The sequence below is a fragment of the Periplaneta americana genome, chromosome 11, assembly GCF_040183065.1.
Source record: "Periplaneta americana isolate PAMFEO1 chromosome 11, P.americana_PAMFEO1_priV1, whole genome shotgun sequence".
Taxonomy (NCBI): domain Eukaryota; kingdom Metazoa; phylum Arthropoda; class Insecta; order Blattodea; family Blattidae; genus Periplaneta; species Periplaneta americana.
Genome location: NC_091127.1, coordinates 177,429,011 through 177,445,906, shown reverse-complemented (window position 1 = coordinate 177,445,906; position 16,896 = coordinate 177,429,011). Strand labels below are relative to the sequence as shown.

Below are 16,896 nucleotides of genomic sequence, written 5' to 3'. Positions count from 1 at the left end.
TTTCATTGTAAGATTTTTATTAATAAAACTCTCAACAATTGCGAGTCTTTAATTTACTGTATTGTAAATTTATTTCAACTCAACAATAGGATTTTTATTCTTCCAACAATAATTCCTTTCTACAATTCACCTTAAACGCTCTCGTCAACAATAGGATTTTCACTCAACACAGTATTCGTTATAGCACTCCACTGACGGCAATGACAATTTACTTGGACTATTACGAACAACAATGAACTGTTAATCTTAACTAATATTTACAAAGCACTATTTACAAATCAGAACTATCAGTTCTCGGTTCACAGTTCTTCTAGCTCAGTCACTCGAGTTCACAGTATCCCAAACCACAGACCTTCAGAGACAGTCCACTGTACTCGAACTCAGGTCCCTCCAACTGCAGTCCACTGCACTCGAACTCAGGTCCCTCCAACTGCGGTCCACAAGACTGGCTTGCTCTGTTCACTGGCTTACTGACTGAACTAATCATGAATGACACACACACTGTCTCGCGTCCGTAATTTATAACCCCAGCAATGTAACCGAGAAACTTCGAATTCGCGATTTTTCCACTTCGACGGGCTTCTGGAAGAGTCGGGAAGGTCTGTTCCCCCTTCACTCCGTAAGTAGCAGCTGCGCGCGCAGCCTCCCCTCGCGTGTAGGCCCCTTTCCTCTCTCTTCTCTCCGCCACGCTCCGTCCCTCAGTGCTTTGTGGAGCCCGCACGATCTGCTCTCTTGTGGGACGCTGGTCATGAGTTCGAATCTCACGTCGCTGTCACAGTATTTATTTATTCTAATGACAAGTACACTGACCCAAAGAACAATTCAAAAGCAGAAAAAAAAAAAGAGTACTGAAAACAATTTACAATATTAACTACATTGAATACACTATATACATTAAAAGTTGGAAGTGGAATCAAGAGGAATAACGAGATCATTATTGGCCCATGATCATTCTAGCTTCTGGCGCGTATTTAATTAAACCAAAATAATTTACCAATAATTACCAACAAAAGAGTAGTATGTTAATCATTATCAATCAATATTCTGACACCAACCCAGACCTGTTAACCGAAAGTTCCAGTTCTGATACTGCAAATGAGGATGAATGTGATGTATAAATAGCTAGAGGTAAGGGAGTGCCTTTATAACCTGTCTTGGTAATATAATTTTAATCTTGACTGGTTTTTAGCATAGTTACATTCGCCAGTTTTTTTTTTTTCTAGATTTTGGGATAAAAAAATTGGTGTGCATATTATATTCAATGGCATATTATATTGGAGTAAATCTACAAAAGGAAAACAATATATTAAAAAAGAAGGTGAAATACTTAGAAGAAGAGAAAAGGAAGAACAACTTAATTTTCTTTGGTATTGAAGAGCAGGTGAAAGAACAGTCTATGGACACGTATGAAGTGATAGTAAATGTGTGCTGGGAATGGTTAGGCATCGACATTGGGAATGGTCAAGTGAAAGAGGTGCATAGAATGGGGCATGGAGAAAATAGGCCCATATTTGTCCGACTAGCAAACTGGATGATTAAAGAGAAAATCATGGATTGTAAGAAAGCGTTGAAAGACTCGAACATTAGTATAGATGAAGATTTTTGAATACGAGGTGAGGTGTAGAAGGAAGGTGTTAGTGCCATTTATGAAAGCAGCTAGGAATAATGGACATTATGCAAAATTAATTAAGAACAAATTGAAAATTAACGGGGAGTTTTTTGATGTTGAATTTTGTTTGGAAAACTTGAATGCGGTGGAAAATGGAGAGAATATTGATGAAAGGAAAAGATTAGAGATAAAGAAGAGAGTTAGAAAGATTGTTAATAATAGTGGAAGAAATAGAAAAGGTAAAGTTGCAGAAGACATGAGGGCAGTGACTCTAGTTATGGCGAGGGAAGAATGTCGAAAGAACCCATCGTCAGCAAATTCCACTCAGGCGGTGAACTCTAAGGCAGCGGCTGCACCATCTAGTAGACGACCAGTAATGATGTCACCCCAAGGCCAAACCAGTGGAACAAGCATAATAACAGATGGCAACAGAGTTGGAGAAAGGCTGAAGGGGAGAGAGAGGAATGCTGAACCGACGAAAGAAGAGACTGGTGAACGAGGAAGCGAAATAAGTGCGGGGAATAGAAGGGGAAGTAGTGAGTGTGTAAAGCGTGCCAGGAGTGAGAAAAGAGGGGGCAATAGTGGAGAAAAACCTGTCTATAATCTGAGGAAATGGTGCATCAGTGGGCTGAAATAATAGTAGGTTAGCTAGGTAATAGACAAATGGTAGTGAACTGTTGTACATTTTTCAGCGTTAAATAGTGTTATAAATAAAGTGAAAGCAATGTTGATAGGATACGAGTGCAAATAAGTTGTGTGAGAGGAGTTTAGACAGTGAATAAAATAATAGTTCAAGTTTTTAGTGAAATAGTCAAAAGGGTTACGTCTTATATATTAAATAAGTTATATGCATTGTTATTAAAAGTATTAAGTTAGTTATGAAGGTAGGAATGATTTTTAAGGGAACTGAGAATAAGAGAAGGGAAGTAGAATAGTAGTGGATAAAGTAAAAGGATGGTCAAGTGGAAGTGAAGGGACATGAAAGACATAGCAAGAACAGGCTTCAAGTGTCAAAATACGTCTTGTGTAAAATTGTAAATACTGCAAGTAAGGGAATGCTGGCCCGAATACAGAAATGTGAAGGGCCAGCAGGACCGAAGATTTTGAGAAATATATATATATATATATATATATATATATATATATATATATATATATCACATCATATTGGAGTAAATACAGTATTTTCGCTTCTTACATTTTCACAGCAAACCTAATTTCGAGTAAAAATTAATTAGAACGTATAAATGAAGTTTTGTACCTCCTGAGGTTTAAAATACGATCGTATAAGTGTGAAAAATGTATAAGTGAAAGAAATTAAAATGGAATGTATGGGAATTTTGCCGGAACTTCAGAAAAAAAACGTACAAGTATGAAAAAACGTATGAGTGAGAAATGTATAAATGAAGTTCTATTGTATAATAATAATAATAATAATAATAATAATAATAATAATAATAATAATTATTATTATTATTATTATTATTATTATTTACACAGATTTTTTTTTTCCATCTCAGTGCATTATCATCACATGATACATTATTTACGTTTCTAAAAATAAAAGTACAGCAAGATTTGTTTTACCTGGGAGGAATCCATTTCCTCTTCATCACTAAGAGCATCAAGTGAATATGAATACCCAGAACTCGAGCCCTGATTAGCAGCACTTCCAGTCGCTGCTTCTTCATGCACAGCAGCTGCAATATGATTAGCTGCTTCAGTTAACGACGGGTGAAGTTCAGCAATCCTGAAACATTTTAATATGCAATCAGTTCTACATTTTTTTAATGTGTAAACTATAGCAAAGCAAGGAGATGCACTATCACCTTTACTTTTTAACTTTGCTCTAGAGTATGCCATTAGGAAAGTCCAGGATAAGAGAGGGTTTGGAATTGAACGGGTTACATCAGCTTCTTGTCTATGCGAATGACGTGAATATGTTAGGAGAAAATCCACAAACGATTAGGGAAAACACGGGAATTTTACTGGAAGCAAGTAAAGAGATAGGTTTGGAAGTAAATCCCGAAAAGACAAAGTATATGATTATGTCTCGTGACGAGAATATTGTACGAAATGGAAATATAAAAATTGGAAATTTATCTTTTGAAGAGGTGGAGAAGTTCAAATATCTGGGAGCAACAGTAACAAATATAAATGATACTCAGGAGGAAATTAAACATAGAATAAATATGGGAAATGCGTGTTATTATTCGGTTGAGAAGCTTTTATCATCCAAAAAATCTGAAAGTTAGAATTTATAAAACAGTTATATTACCGGTTGTTCTTTATGGTTGTGAAACTTGGACTCTCACTTTGAGAGAGGAACATAGGTTAAGGGTGTCTGAGAATAAGGTGCTTAGGAAAATATTTGGGGCTAAGAGGGATGAAGTTACAGGAGAATGGAGAAAGTTACACAACACAGAACTGCACGCATTGTATTCTTCACCTGACATAATTAGGAACATTAAATCCAGACGTTTGAGATGGGCAGGACATGTAGCACGTATGGGCGAATCCAGAAATGCATATAGAGTGTTAGTTGGGAGGCCGGAGGGAAAAAGACCTTTAGGGAGGCCGAGACGTAGATGGGAAGATAATATTAAAATGGATTCGAGGGAGGTGGAATATGATGATAGAGAATGGATTAATCTTGCTCAGGATAGGGAGCAATGGCGGGCTTATGTGAGGGCGGCAATGAACCTCCAGGTTCCTTAAAAGCCAGTAAGTAAGTAAATAAGTAAGTGTAAACTATAGCATTAATAGAGTAGGTCAATCTATCGAACCCTTATTTAGGGCGGGCAGCTTTTGTTGATACAAAATTATTATTAATGTAATGTAATTGACAGACCTGGCATCCATGATAAGATTCCCTGTTTCAAGGCATTATCATTGGCAAATAGTCAAAACTGAAATCACCAAGATTGTTATTAATTAATTCTAGTATTATATCATCAACATCATGATTAATATTGTTATTGTTATTAGAGGTTGTGTATTTTGAGTAAAGTGACAAGATCAGAACTGTGCCAGCTACCTGCATTATTTCAAAACTCATGAAAGAAAGTTACATTCACATTTCTATAATATTCATCTATCATTTACAATACATTAACATTTTTCTTTCAGTTTTCTGAGTGTCAGTTTCGGAACGAGTTCCAACAACAAACCAAACAGAGTAAATTTAAACAATTCAATTACACGTTACCTTGTATATCTGTGCTCTGGGTCTGCGATCATGTGCAGTGTCTTCTATCTGGGACATCTCAATCTTTCTTTGGGTAACTGTACATAATTAATAAAGCATATTTCCTACAAGTTAACCACATGTAATGAATTAGAACAATAAAATGCAAACCCCTTACCTTCTTACAGTGTCCGCATTCTCCATGTGAACAAGAAGTTCTGGATCCTGAATAATTGAGAGTGCAACAGGATCGTCACTGAGTCCAGGAGTAGCCATCATAATATTTTCTAAAACTTCCGGACGACTGAGACGCTGGAATAAGTATTTACATCAATAAGGACACAATTATCAAACAAGATGCAAGATACTTAAAAACCATTACTACTAGAATGACTGAGTAATCAAGAATAATGTTCAGATTTTAATATTTTGAGATAAAACTTTTCTTTCTATTATTCATTCGATTTTTATTATTTTGCTTTCTCCTTAGCAAAAGTATTACGTTGCTTCAAAAATTCGATTTTGTGATTTTCGTAGAAATACTGGATTTCAGGTTCTTTGATACCGAAAAAGTGGTTTGAGCATGCTGTCCATCTGTATGTGTGCTGCAATTCCCCTAAACTTCTCAGTGGACTTTTGTTCATATTCAGTATCTGTGAATAAATTTATCCAGCAATAATGTACATGAAATATAATATTTCTAGTAAGTTATTCACCAACATTGTATCAACTACTAGGTTATTTAGCGTCAATGGAATTCATGATAGCGAGGTGGTATTTAGGAGGAGAATTCGCCATGGGATTACCTACCATTCACCTTGAAATGTTATGTTTTATTTAACGACGCTCGCAACTGCAGAGGTTATATCAGCGTCGCCGGATGTGCCAGAATTTTGTCCTGCAGGAGTTCTTTTACATGCCAGTAAATCTACTGACATGAGCCTGTCGCATTTAAGCACACTTAAATGCCATCGACCTGGCCCGGGATCGAACCCGCAACCTTGGGCATAGAAGGCCAGCACTATACCAACTCACCAACCAGGTCGACTTCGCCTTGAAGTTGAGAAAACTTGGAGGGGGGGAGAAAACAAACCAGGTACATGTCTACCACCTGAACTACGACAATGACTACATTAATTTTAGTAAAAAATTAATAGATCCTTATTTAAAAAAATAAAAAACAAAATGGCGATGTACTTGAAATCAGATCAACTGACCATTTTTATTTTGTTCCTTGCATAAGGTGAAGCAATAAATGCAATGATCTGGATAAATTAATTACATGCACGTTTATTTATACTTTCCACTGAGAATTTTCTCGAGTCCCAAAAGTTCCCAAGCCTCATCAGGCCAAACCAGGTAGTCACTACCCTTCAGTTCACAGTGCAGTACTAGCATCCCTTGTCATAATATTTATTACGTGTGAGTGAACAGACGAAGTTATGATACTATTTTAACATTCATATCACTTTTAAATACCAGTACAGGATTGGTTACATAGGTACAGCTATTTCCCAAGGAAACTTTTAATAGAAAAAGGAGCATCTTCTGCAGACCTTTGGAAAATGAACTAAGGAAGAAAGTAGTGAAGTGTTTTGTGTGGAGTGTAGCATTGTATGGGGCAGAAACATAGACATTTTGATGAAGTAAAGAGAAGCAACTAGAAGCATTTGAAATGTGGATAGGGAGAAGAATGGAACGTGTGTAGTGGGCAGACAGAATAAGAAATGAAGCTGTGTTGGAAAGAGTGGGTGAAGAAAGAATTATGCTGAAATGATCAGGAAGAGGAAAAAGGAATTGGTTGGGTCACTGGCTGAGAAGCAGCTGCATACTGAAGGATGCGCTGAAAGGAATGGTGAACGGGAGAAGAGTTCGAGGCAGAGGAAGATATCAGATGATAGACAACATTAAGATATGGATCATATGAGGAGACAAAGAGGAAGACATAATTTCACATTTCATTAACATTAATATCACAATATCCTGTTAACGTATCTAATGCTGTATTGTGGAAGAATATGTTCATTTTCTAGGATGTTGGATCAGCTGTTGAATCCAATTTATGTTTCTTAGTTTTTTGGTGCTGTAAAATATCTAAACTTCCACCACGTGTGATGGAAAACGTCAGCATGGCAAATTGTGCAATAAACTTCATATTTATTTTTGTATACTTTCCACAAAGGGATATTGTTCCTTCAGTTTAGATGTAAATACGCACTTGCACTTAGGCATACCGTTGATGAAATGTTGTAACACAAAACCAAAAGACTGCGAACACAAGATTACTGAAATACTGATCCACAAAAACAAGAGCACACGAACTTCTCAATGCAGTCCACAGTAAGCCCCATTCACCTCTGAGGTCGGCAGAACAATGCACGGAAAATAAGTAAGAACTGTTGTTCTTGTTGTTTTCTGATGCCAGGCGATTGACAATAAAGTCATTTGACCTCTTGCATTCCAATATTTTCAATATTTTTCAAAGATATTATCATGGTCAGCCACTGAAGCACAGATTTTGAGGTGTTCCGAATCCATTTCTTGGTTTGAGTTGCACAATGGGCAGTTAGGGGACTGATATATTCCAATTCTATGCAAGTGTTTGGCCAAACAATCATGGCCTGTTGCCAATCTAAATGCAGCTACAGACGATTTTCGTGGTAAATCGGGAATCAACTGTGGATTATGATGCAGAGAGTTCCATTTTTTCCCTTGGGATTGTGTTATCAAATTTTCTTTGTTGAAGTCTAAGTATGTAGATTTAATAAATCTTTTCACAGAGTAATACGTAGATTTAGTAACAGGTCTGTAAGTAGCAGTGCTGCCCTTCTTTGCTAAAGCATCCGCATTCTCGTTTCCGAGGATTCCACAATGGGATGGTATCCATTGGAATACAATTTTCAAATATAGAAACAAAGAATTCAGTTAAAATTAAACCCTCACTAAACATAGTTTTATTTCTAACCTAAGTAACGTCCTGTTGATGTTTAGAGTTAATATTAACATGATCTGGTGTAATCAAATCGACAATTGCGAATAGGAGGAAGGGAAGCAGTTGATGAACATTGCTGCATGCAGGTTTTCTGTCTTTGTAGTGTATCCAGCTATTTGCTAACAACACGTGTTCCACTATGTTTCATTATGAATTTCCTCGGTACACATCTGTGGAGTAATGGTTAGCATGTCTGGCTGCGAAACCAGGTGGCCCGGGTTCGATTCCTGGTCGGGGCAAGTTACCTGGTTGAGGTTTTTTCTGGAGTTTTCTCTCAACCCAATATGAGCAAATGCTGCATAACTTTCGGTGCTGGACCCCGAAGTCATTACACCGGCATTATCACCTTCACCTCATTCAGATGATAAATAACCTAAGATGTTGATAAAGCATCGTAAAATAACCTACTAAAATAAATTTCCTCTTCTTACAAATGATGGGTACAAAGCACGATGCTGGTTGTATATTTCAGCAGCCACATTCCAAAGATGGGGTGTATTGCATGCAGGTTAGTTTCAACAGAAATCTAACAAAAATAAATCAAGTGATAATATACAAAATTAGCTAAACTTTACTTCGAATTTTCATTACAGACTCCAACATTTGTACGAATCAATATTAATTTATATGGTGTGAACATCAAGAAATTGATTTTCAGTTTGCGAGATTGATTTATGATGAAAATATGGGACATTTGTGCATCTCAACAAAAATTATGGGGATGCCAGATACCTGGCCTAATCAAGGGAACATTTCCGTTTTTTACAAGACATATGGCAGGCTTTATTGAAGCACATGTACACACATTAAAATAAGCATTAATTAACTATACTAATGGCCAGTTTCTCCGAGTAATGTTTAATTTTGCTTAACGAATGTTAAATTAACAGTCTGTTTATTTTTAACGCTTTGTTAATGTATTTTCCATTTGTTCAATATAATTTTGTTTAAGATAACCAACATTTAACTATAATGTCTGTTAGCACTATTTTAACTACTCAACAGCAGTTGGTAATGATTCTACACATGTAAGACAATTTTTGATTGGCTAAAATTAATCTTTAAATTCTATATTATAGAGTGAGTCATGAAACTTGCATAAAATGACATCCTGTTATAGTAGGCCACGCTCCATAAACAAACAGTTGACAAATGAAAGTTGTAGGTGACGTGCTGAATAATAATTACAAAGTAAGGTTATATTTCCTCATTGCTATTATGGATACAAAATACGAAAGAAATAAAATAACACTGATGTATTTAAACAGTCCAAACTATTTTTTAAATGTTATATTATCAGTCATATGCTAAACATTCCCTACAGAGAGACACAAAATATTAATTTCGCTACTTCTGTTCGAACAGCTGTGGAGACATCAGCCATATTTAACCAACTGTTAAACGAGTTAACTGCCCAAAATCCTACATTTAAAATTAACAAACTGTTAACAATCTGTTAAACCAAACTGGTGTTGAAAACATACAATTTTATTAATTGAATCGCCCCATTCAGAAAGGGCTTCAGTCACAAATTTTGAAAAATGAGATATCGATGGAAATCATATCTTTATGGGTGGCTTCATCGGCCTGTGCAGAAAGGTGTTCAGTCCAATGCTTGGAAAGATAGGAACTGAAGCGTCAGGCTCAGAGTTCTATGCAGAAAGGAATTCAGTCCAGGACTGAAGCCCTTCTTGCTAAGAACCTGCATTTGTGCAAAGATGTTAATAATAATAATAATAATAATAATAATAATAATAATAATAATAATAATAATAATAATAATAACAATAATAATAATATTTTTACCGGTGAAACGCTTGATAAAAGTTAAACTTCGACATCCTCATATTAATGATAAGACAAAACGGTGTGCATTGGCTGAGAAATTGGTGCACAAATGAAAGGCTAGGGAATTCTATAACAAACTTGAAGTTCAACCCCATGTATTATGTTTTGAAATAGATTTTATGAAAAATATTTATTTACCGGTTATTCCTGTCCAGGAAACATTTTACTTGCGGCAGCTTAATGTTAATATATTTTGCATTCATGACATTAGGAAAAATAAAGCTATAATACGCTTTTATCATGAGGGTATTGCCAAAAATATATGTAATAAGGTGTGTTCTTTTCTGGATAATTACCTGCAAGGCATTCGTTCTGAAATTACAGTGCTACATTTGTTTTCCGACAACTGTGCAGGGCGGAATAGAAACCATACCTTAGCAAGATTGCTCATATTTTTAACAGACACCAGTCGATTTAAAAGAATCGAGCAATTCTTTCCTGTAAGAGGTCATTCTTTTTTTCCTGCGACAGAGATTTTGCTACAATCAAACACTCCCTTAGAAGATATGATCGACTGTACTCTGTGCATGAAATAACTGAACTGATCATACAAAGTAATGCATCTGCGAAGTATGAGGTATGTAAAGCCCAAATTGAGGACATTTTGGATATTAAGAACTGGTAGCCAATGTTGTATAAAAGAAACTGCACCGAAGTCGGTACCACGAGATAAGAAGTACATTTTGATATCAGACACAATGAAGCAGTTTTCATACAACAGCCAGTTATGTGGCTGTATAATCACATCCCAGTTTATTGATGGTATCGTGAAACACACATTCCGTCTTTTCCACCAAACCGTGCATATCCAAAGGCAAAAATTCCAGTGAAAGCGACAAAAATAAATGATATTACTAGTAGATTACTCCCTTATGTACCAATGAGCATCAGGAATTCTATACTGAACGATCGGTGGAGCGGAGAAAAATTCTCTCCGACACCGGGATTCGAACCCAGGTTTTCAGCTCTATGTGCTGACGCTCTAACCACTAAGCCACATCGGATTCCAATTCTGCTACCGAATTGAATCCTCTCAGTTTAAGCTCCACCTCTTAGTCTCCCTTTAGTGGCCAACCCTCATGCACTGTGTCACAGATGTGTGACAGTGGCACAATGTCCAACACACACCGCTCCACCAATCCATCATATGAAAAAGCAGAATTTCTGTACGGAAATATGTTATGTACTTCGGTATATTACATTATTATATTGACATTTGGCACTATATTAACTGCAATATTATATTATAGCATATATTACAGGTTTGTATTTTCTTTCTTTCGCTTGTGTTGTTTGTTTTGTTTTTTCTTTTTATGTATTTTGTATATGTATCCATATAAGCAACCCGTAATTGGAACCCTGCTTCTTTTGGTGGTGGATTTAAAATAAAATAAAATTAAATTAAAATAAAATATCGCAGTAAATCAGGAATTCTACCAAGAAATTACACTCTGGTCCACAAGTGAAGTTGTTGACCAAGAAGAGCAAGATTACTAAAGAAATAGATAGTGTATTGTATTTTTTTTAAATTTCTGACATTTGCTTACATAAATATTGTTTCAGAACCAATTATTTTAGTTTATTTTATGCTCATTACCCTTTCACAACCCCAAACTATAACCATTACCCCAATGAAATAATTAATGATGCTCATTTTTTCAAGAAAATAGAAAAAAATGTAAAGATATATTTTGCTCCATGCAGAAAGGACTTCAGTCCAGCACACAAAACTATTTTTTTTTTTTGTCATTTAAAAAACTTCAAAGTCGTTGCAACTCTGTAAGGGCATTCTTGCTAGGTCAATAAATAACCGTGATTTTTTTCATAAGCTTCGAACTCATAATATAGTGCACAGAGTGTTTTTTTTAGTTTTCTCAAAACTAGGCCTAATGGACTGAAGCCCTTTCTGCATGGGGCGATTCAATTAACAAACTGTTTAGAGTTTAACAGTCGTTAAATTTTCTAACAATACTTGGAAAAACCGGCCATAAATGTTGTTTATAGTTTAACTCACATGTAAAGCACTTCTGTAACTAGGATGCCTTGTGAATGTTCGAAATGCCATCACCAGCTCTTGAACATCTGCTTCTGTCATTGAACGAACCGGCAGAGGGATATCTACAAAAAAAAAAAAAAATAGTATTTTTAAATCAAATATCAGAAGAATTATACACATTTCTTCACCATTCAAATTTCATACCTTTGCGCTTTGGTATGAAGAAACTATTAGAAACATCAACTGTTCTCATTGATAATTTCAAACTAAGGCATAAGTTATCATGTAAGTAAAAAACTAAGGCATAAGTTATCATGTAAGTAAAAAACTAAGGCATAAGTTATCATGTAAGTAAAAAACTAAGGCGTAAGTTATCATGTAAGTAAAAAACTAAGGCATAAGTTATCATGTAAGTAAAAAACTAAGGCATAAGTTATCATGTAAGTAAAGAGTGCAGTAATGATTAAATAGATATTTTGAGGAATTCTGCGTCATACAAATTTGTGATATCATAACTTCTGCCCAGGGCCACCCACAGATTTTTTGGGCCCACCCATCTCATTTTTATCAAAAATACACTAACTTCATTTTATGACCCTACATTCCTGTAAATCCTCTGATTGAGGTTCTGGCTAATATGTACAGCTACATATCACACAGTGCATCTCACTTGATGATATATGTCAGAGGAAGAACAATTGTTTGTATGCATCTGAAGTCTGACTAGTGTAATATGTACCGAGTCAGCAATGTATGCAATGGAGAGGGAAAGGAACTGGCCATTATCTCCTGGCCTAGTTGCCTCATAAGTGGTAGTCTAGTTGAAACTGAGCTTTCGGGCTAAGATGCCATGGTCTACTGGTGCAGATGTTTCCAGACGTTTCGTCTACTACTGCGGCAGACATTTTCAGTGGTTAGGTATCCTAGGTCGAAGTATTCTGCTAGGAATACCTGTAGCAACTGATAACCTGACTGGATGCTTATCCTCATCTATACCGGGAGGCGAACTCACATAACCTCTGGTACAGATGTCAGACATCTTACCACTGGGCCACACACAGCTCGTAAGGTTGAGTACATTGTAGATGGATGACTTACAATAAAGAGACACCACAGCAATGCCTTGCACTGGGTTATGTTTACACAAGTGAACTGCACGATAGAACTTAGCATTTCTATCGACCAAGAGTCACCCCATTCTTTTTGCTGTTAAGTGTACTTAAAAATGAGTCTTCTAAAATTGAGCTGATGCATAATAGCATGTACTAAACATAGCATATTTATCAGATAACTTCTTATTTGGTATTTCATGTAATTAGAAAAGAGACAAGTTAATCATACCTTTCTCTTTCTTCTTCAATACATGCACCATCACACCAGGCTTCAGTCCGCACGATTGAAGTGTAGAGTCATCATCCAAAATATTTCCACAGTAAATCAATTCTGTAATAAAGTTGAAAAATGATTCAGTATTAAGTATAGAAGCAAACAAACTTAATACTGAGGAACTAAAATGGTACCATTAAAAGTAGATTAACATTAGGGGAGACTATGGAGGTTTGATCCATCCCAATTATTAAAAAATCCCACAGTTTGTCAACTGCCATCTTTGCTCTGAAGGTTAAAGATAATATTTGTGCTCGAAAAGGAAGTGAAAGTATAAACAGCTGACCTAGCACTTATTGCCTGTTTTGTCTCTGAAAACTGTAAGTTATAGTTTTGTTGTTCCAGTTTGTAAGAATCCAAGAAAGTGAAATTAATCACATCGAAAATACTTATAATTTTATTTGATTCTATAAAGTTTTAATTTCATTTGATTCTGTGAAGTTTAAGGTTTAAATGAATATATTTATAATTTAGTTTCTTTCACAAAGAACTGTGTAAATATTTTAATTAGTAAAAATAACCAACAGGTTTGACCCACATGACATTTTAAAGAAAAAGAGTACTTAAAATAATAATTAAATATGATTCTTATAACTATTTTAATAGGATACCATGCAAGTGGAAGCCAGCAGAGAATGGCAAAACCTCTTTCAATCCTGCCCATAACCGTTTCACTTCGTGAGTGGGCTAATGCACGCCTGCCTTCAACCTTCCCTCACAAGCAGACAGGCAGTGTGGTTGTACGTGATGTAAAACAGTCCTAATAGTGACCCGAAAGGACTGTTGTGTTTCGCCGACCTGCGCCAGACTGTGCTGCTTTCAGATGCATGATAAATATCAACCAAGTCATTCAAACCTGATAGGAAGCATACAGATATAGACAAACTATTGAAAACTTAATTTGTCGTCTTCCCTTCCCTTTTTAATTAGTCTCAAGTTACGAAATGTTACTATTTTGTTGAGTCAGATACACTTTGCAGGAACATGAAATGTATAATGTTGTCTTATTATTTCATGAAATTCTGTAGCGCAATAAATTGTAAAACTATGTCTCTTTAATCAAGAATTATCTACCGTTATTTCTTGAGTCAGATACACTTTGCAGAAAAATAAAATATATAATATTTATCTTATTATTTTGTGAAATTCTGTAGCACAATAAACTGTAAAACCATGTTTCTTTAATCAAGAATTATCTCCTGTTATTTCTTGAGTTACATACACTTTGCCGAAAAATGAAATATATAATATTTATCTTATTATTTTGTGAAATTCTGTAGCACAATAAATTGTAAAACTATGTTTCTTTAATAAAGAATTTCCTGCCGTGTTGGACCAGAGAATAAAGATTTTTTGGGGTGCGCTTCCAAACAGGGGCAGCAGCATTTCGCCTAAGGTTAGAACCCAGTTTAGGTGTTTGTGTGTGTATTAATCGAAAATTAGGAGCTAGAAAATATTGAGAATAGGATGCATGGTTATGACATTTGAAGTGACTAAATAGCAAACGAACTTAGATTTCAAACTAGTACTGTTTCATCTTAACCAGTGTAGACTGGCTTCCGTGAATGCAAGTCACTCTATAATACGAGCAAACAGGCAGGTTTTCTTGAGTCCCACTTAGACTGGGCTTATAAAATCCGGGCTGAATGGGTCAGTTTTAACTTTCAATTTGCTTAGTAGCTTCACCAGAATCCAAGCCTGATGGCAGGCAATTATGGGTATGAGTTTTGTCTGATTTGCCGGTGTCTAGAAGCCAGGGACCAATCCTCGAACGAAAATGGAACCAGAAACAATTAAACAACTGTGAAACAAGCGATTGCAGGCAGTATTAGTCATTGTTTCTATGTTCACATTAATACTTACTTAAAAGTTTCTTAGTTAAAACGTTAAAAGTACATGATTTTAAAGAGGTAATGTATCTTATAATAGACGGATCCCGTTTCAACACCGGTGTGGTGTCATCTTCAGTGTCTTTCGAACTACCTCAACACACCAGTGTTGAAATGGGACACGTCTGTCATAAGGTACATTAACTCTTTAAAATCACAACACTTTTAACGTTTTAACTAAAAATGTTTTAAGCAGTATAGCTGTCAAATTTTCTCCACTGAAGAGACAACAGAGCTCGAAAATTATTTAATTGCTGCATCCAAACTGAATTATGAACACTAAAGAATTTCTGTAAATTTTACTACGAATACGCAGTAGCTACAGGTAAAAAGGTACCAGGGAACTGGAGAGAGAAAAAAAAAGCTAGCACACAGCAATTAATCAAATAACTATGAGTGAATTTTTATCAAAGACAAAAAAATAATAGCAATTTGTTTTCATAATTCTAATATGTACTACTTTTATATTAGAAAACGCGTTTATATCTATTTATAATGTGTAGAAATTGTCATATCTGTAAAGTTTTTTTTTGTACGTGGGTCAAACCTCCCAACCTATGGGTCAAACCCTCCCTCACATGGAGAGGTTTGACCAGTTGTGCATTAGTTTATAAAAATAAATATTTACTGATAGGTCTAATTCGATGGTGTTTTGTAAGAAGGACGTTATCAACAATTTTGTGGCTTTACATTAATAAATGGTTATAAATAATTTGTCCATCGACTCATTTCCTTGGTGTATGAAAAATAAAAATAGTGAAAATATTGAAATAAAGTAAGTAACACATTTTATGAAATGATGAATCTTAAACAATTTTTTATATCTCTTGATTTTGTTGCTAGCGCCCTTTTTACAAAAACACCATCGAGAGGTCATAGTAGGCAGCTACTGAAATTACTACTAGTCACTCAATACTTTCTCTATCCTATACCAGAATTTTACAATATTTCCCTGACAAAATAAAAAATAGAATACTTAAACGCATGGTAAGGGGGCATGGAGGTGAAGCAGTTCTTTCCCTTATTTAGTTCTACGTGACAGCTGCAATATGATATCGAACGTGATTTTGGGAACCTAGATGTAGGCCTACATTTTATAAGATGCGCAGTAACGAGAAATGGAAGCAGATAATGTAATGAAACTTCATTACCTTAATGTTTTAATCTTATTTTGCTACATAATAAACTTTGAAACAAATTTACTATTGCTGTGTCATTCAGAATAGAAAATTAATTCTAACGTAACATAGGCTATCGGTAATTTTATATTTGCGGATGCTTCCTTCTTAGTTTCTCTAATATTCAACTAAATTGTTAACAAAATGTATTCATTTAGTGGTCATTTATAATGTTCATAACCTGTATTAATTTACTGGTCATTTATAATGTTCATAACCTATGATATACCTTGGATCATTTACCTAGAAAATGTTTTGGTAAGTTTGTTGCTTTCGAAGCCTCTAATTTCAACTGTTCAACCTTATTATCTAGACTAACCCCACCCACTGGCACACGTTGAAAAGAGTTGGGTGATAATCTAATTCCCAACACAATATTAGTAGCCATTTCACTTATTTCACAAAATTCCTTCTTCTGAATCTCACACTCAAGGCTGACCAATCAGCAGTGTTACCAACCGAAGGTCCGGAAAATCGCCAAACAGTAGTAGAAAAGTCACTAGATTTCTTATCGTCAATAGAGAAAGTATTATTTTTGTCAAAGCTTTTTCCAAGTTAATTTTTGTAGCAAGTGGGTGTTGAAAAAGTCGTTAAATTCCTATTTAAACAATAGAAAAGATACAAGAAATTGTCGCCGAAAAAGTTAAAGATCGCTAGATTTAGCGACAAAATCACTAAATTAATTTTGCTTTTATATCTGGATTTTATTATCACCAGAGCTGAAAATCGTGTTTTGCAAAGATAGGATGTGACAAAAGGGAGAATTATTCTTATAGCTTTATTTAATTTTGTGTTCTCCTTTGTCACAGTG

The 16,896-nt window shown here is 35.3% G+C and overlaps 1 protein-coding gene and 1 non-coding gene across 3 annotated transcripts in view; both read right to left on the bottom strand.

The window, feature by feature from the left end:
- LOC138709642 (ubiquitin-like protein 7) overlaps positions 1-16,539 on the bottom strand; it is a 67,073-nt gene extending 50,534 nt beyond the window's left edge. The window contains exons 1-5 of one of the 2 annotated variants that reach the window (XM_069840559.1): positions 16,329-16,539; positions 12,974-13,075; positions 11,651-11,754; positions 4,975-5,108; positions 3,197-3,359 (exon numbers count right to left, since the gene is read on the bottom strand). In XM_069840559.1, coding sequence (XP_069696660.1) covers positions 3,197-3,359; positions 4,975-5,108; positions 11,651-11,754; positions 12,974-13,075; positions 16,329-16,473 — 648 coding nt within the window. In that variant the 5' untranslated portion in view covers positions 16,474-16,539. The remainder of the gene's footprint in view (positions 1-3,196; positions 3,360-4,974; positions 5,109-11,650; positions 11,755-12,973; positions 13,076-16,328) is intronic. The other variant, XM_069840560.1, reaches the window with a different exon arrangement.
- Positions 10,569-10,640, bottom strand: TRNAY-AUA (transfer RNA tyrosine (anticodon AUA)). Its single transcript has one exon. It is a non-coding gene; the product is annotated as a tRNA-Tyr (tRNA).
- Positions 16,540-16,896: the final 357 nt, after the last annotated feature.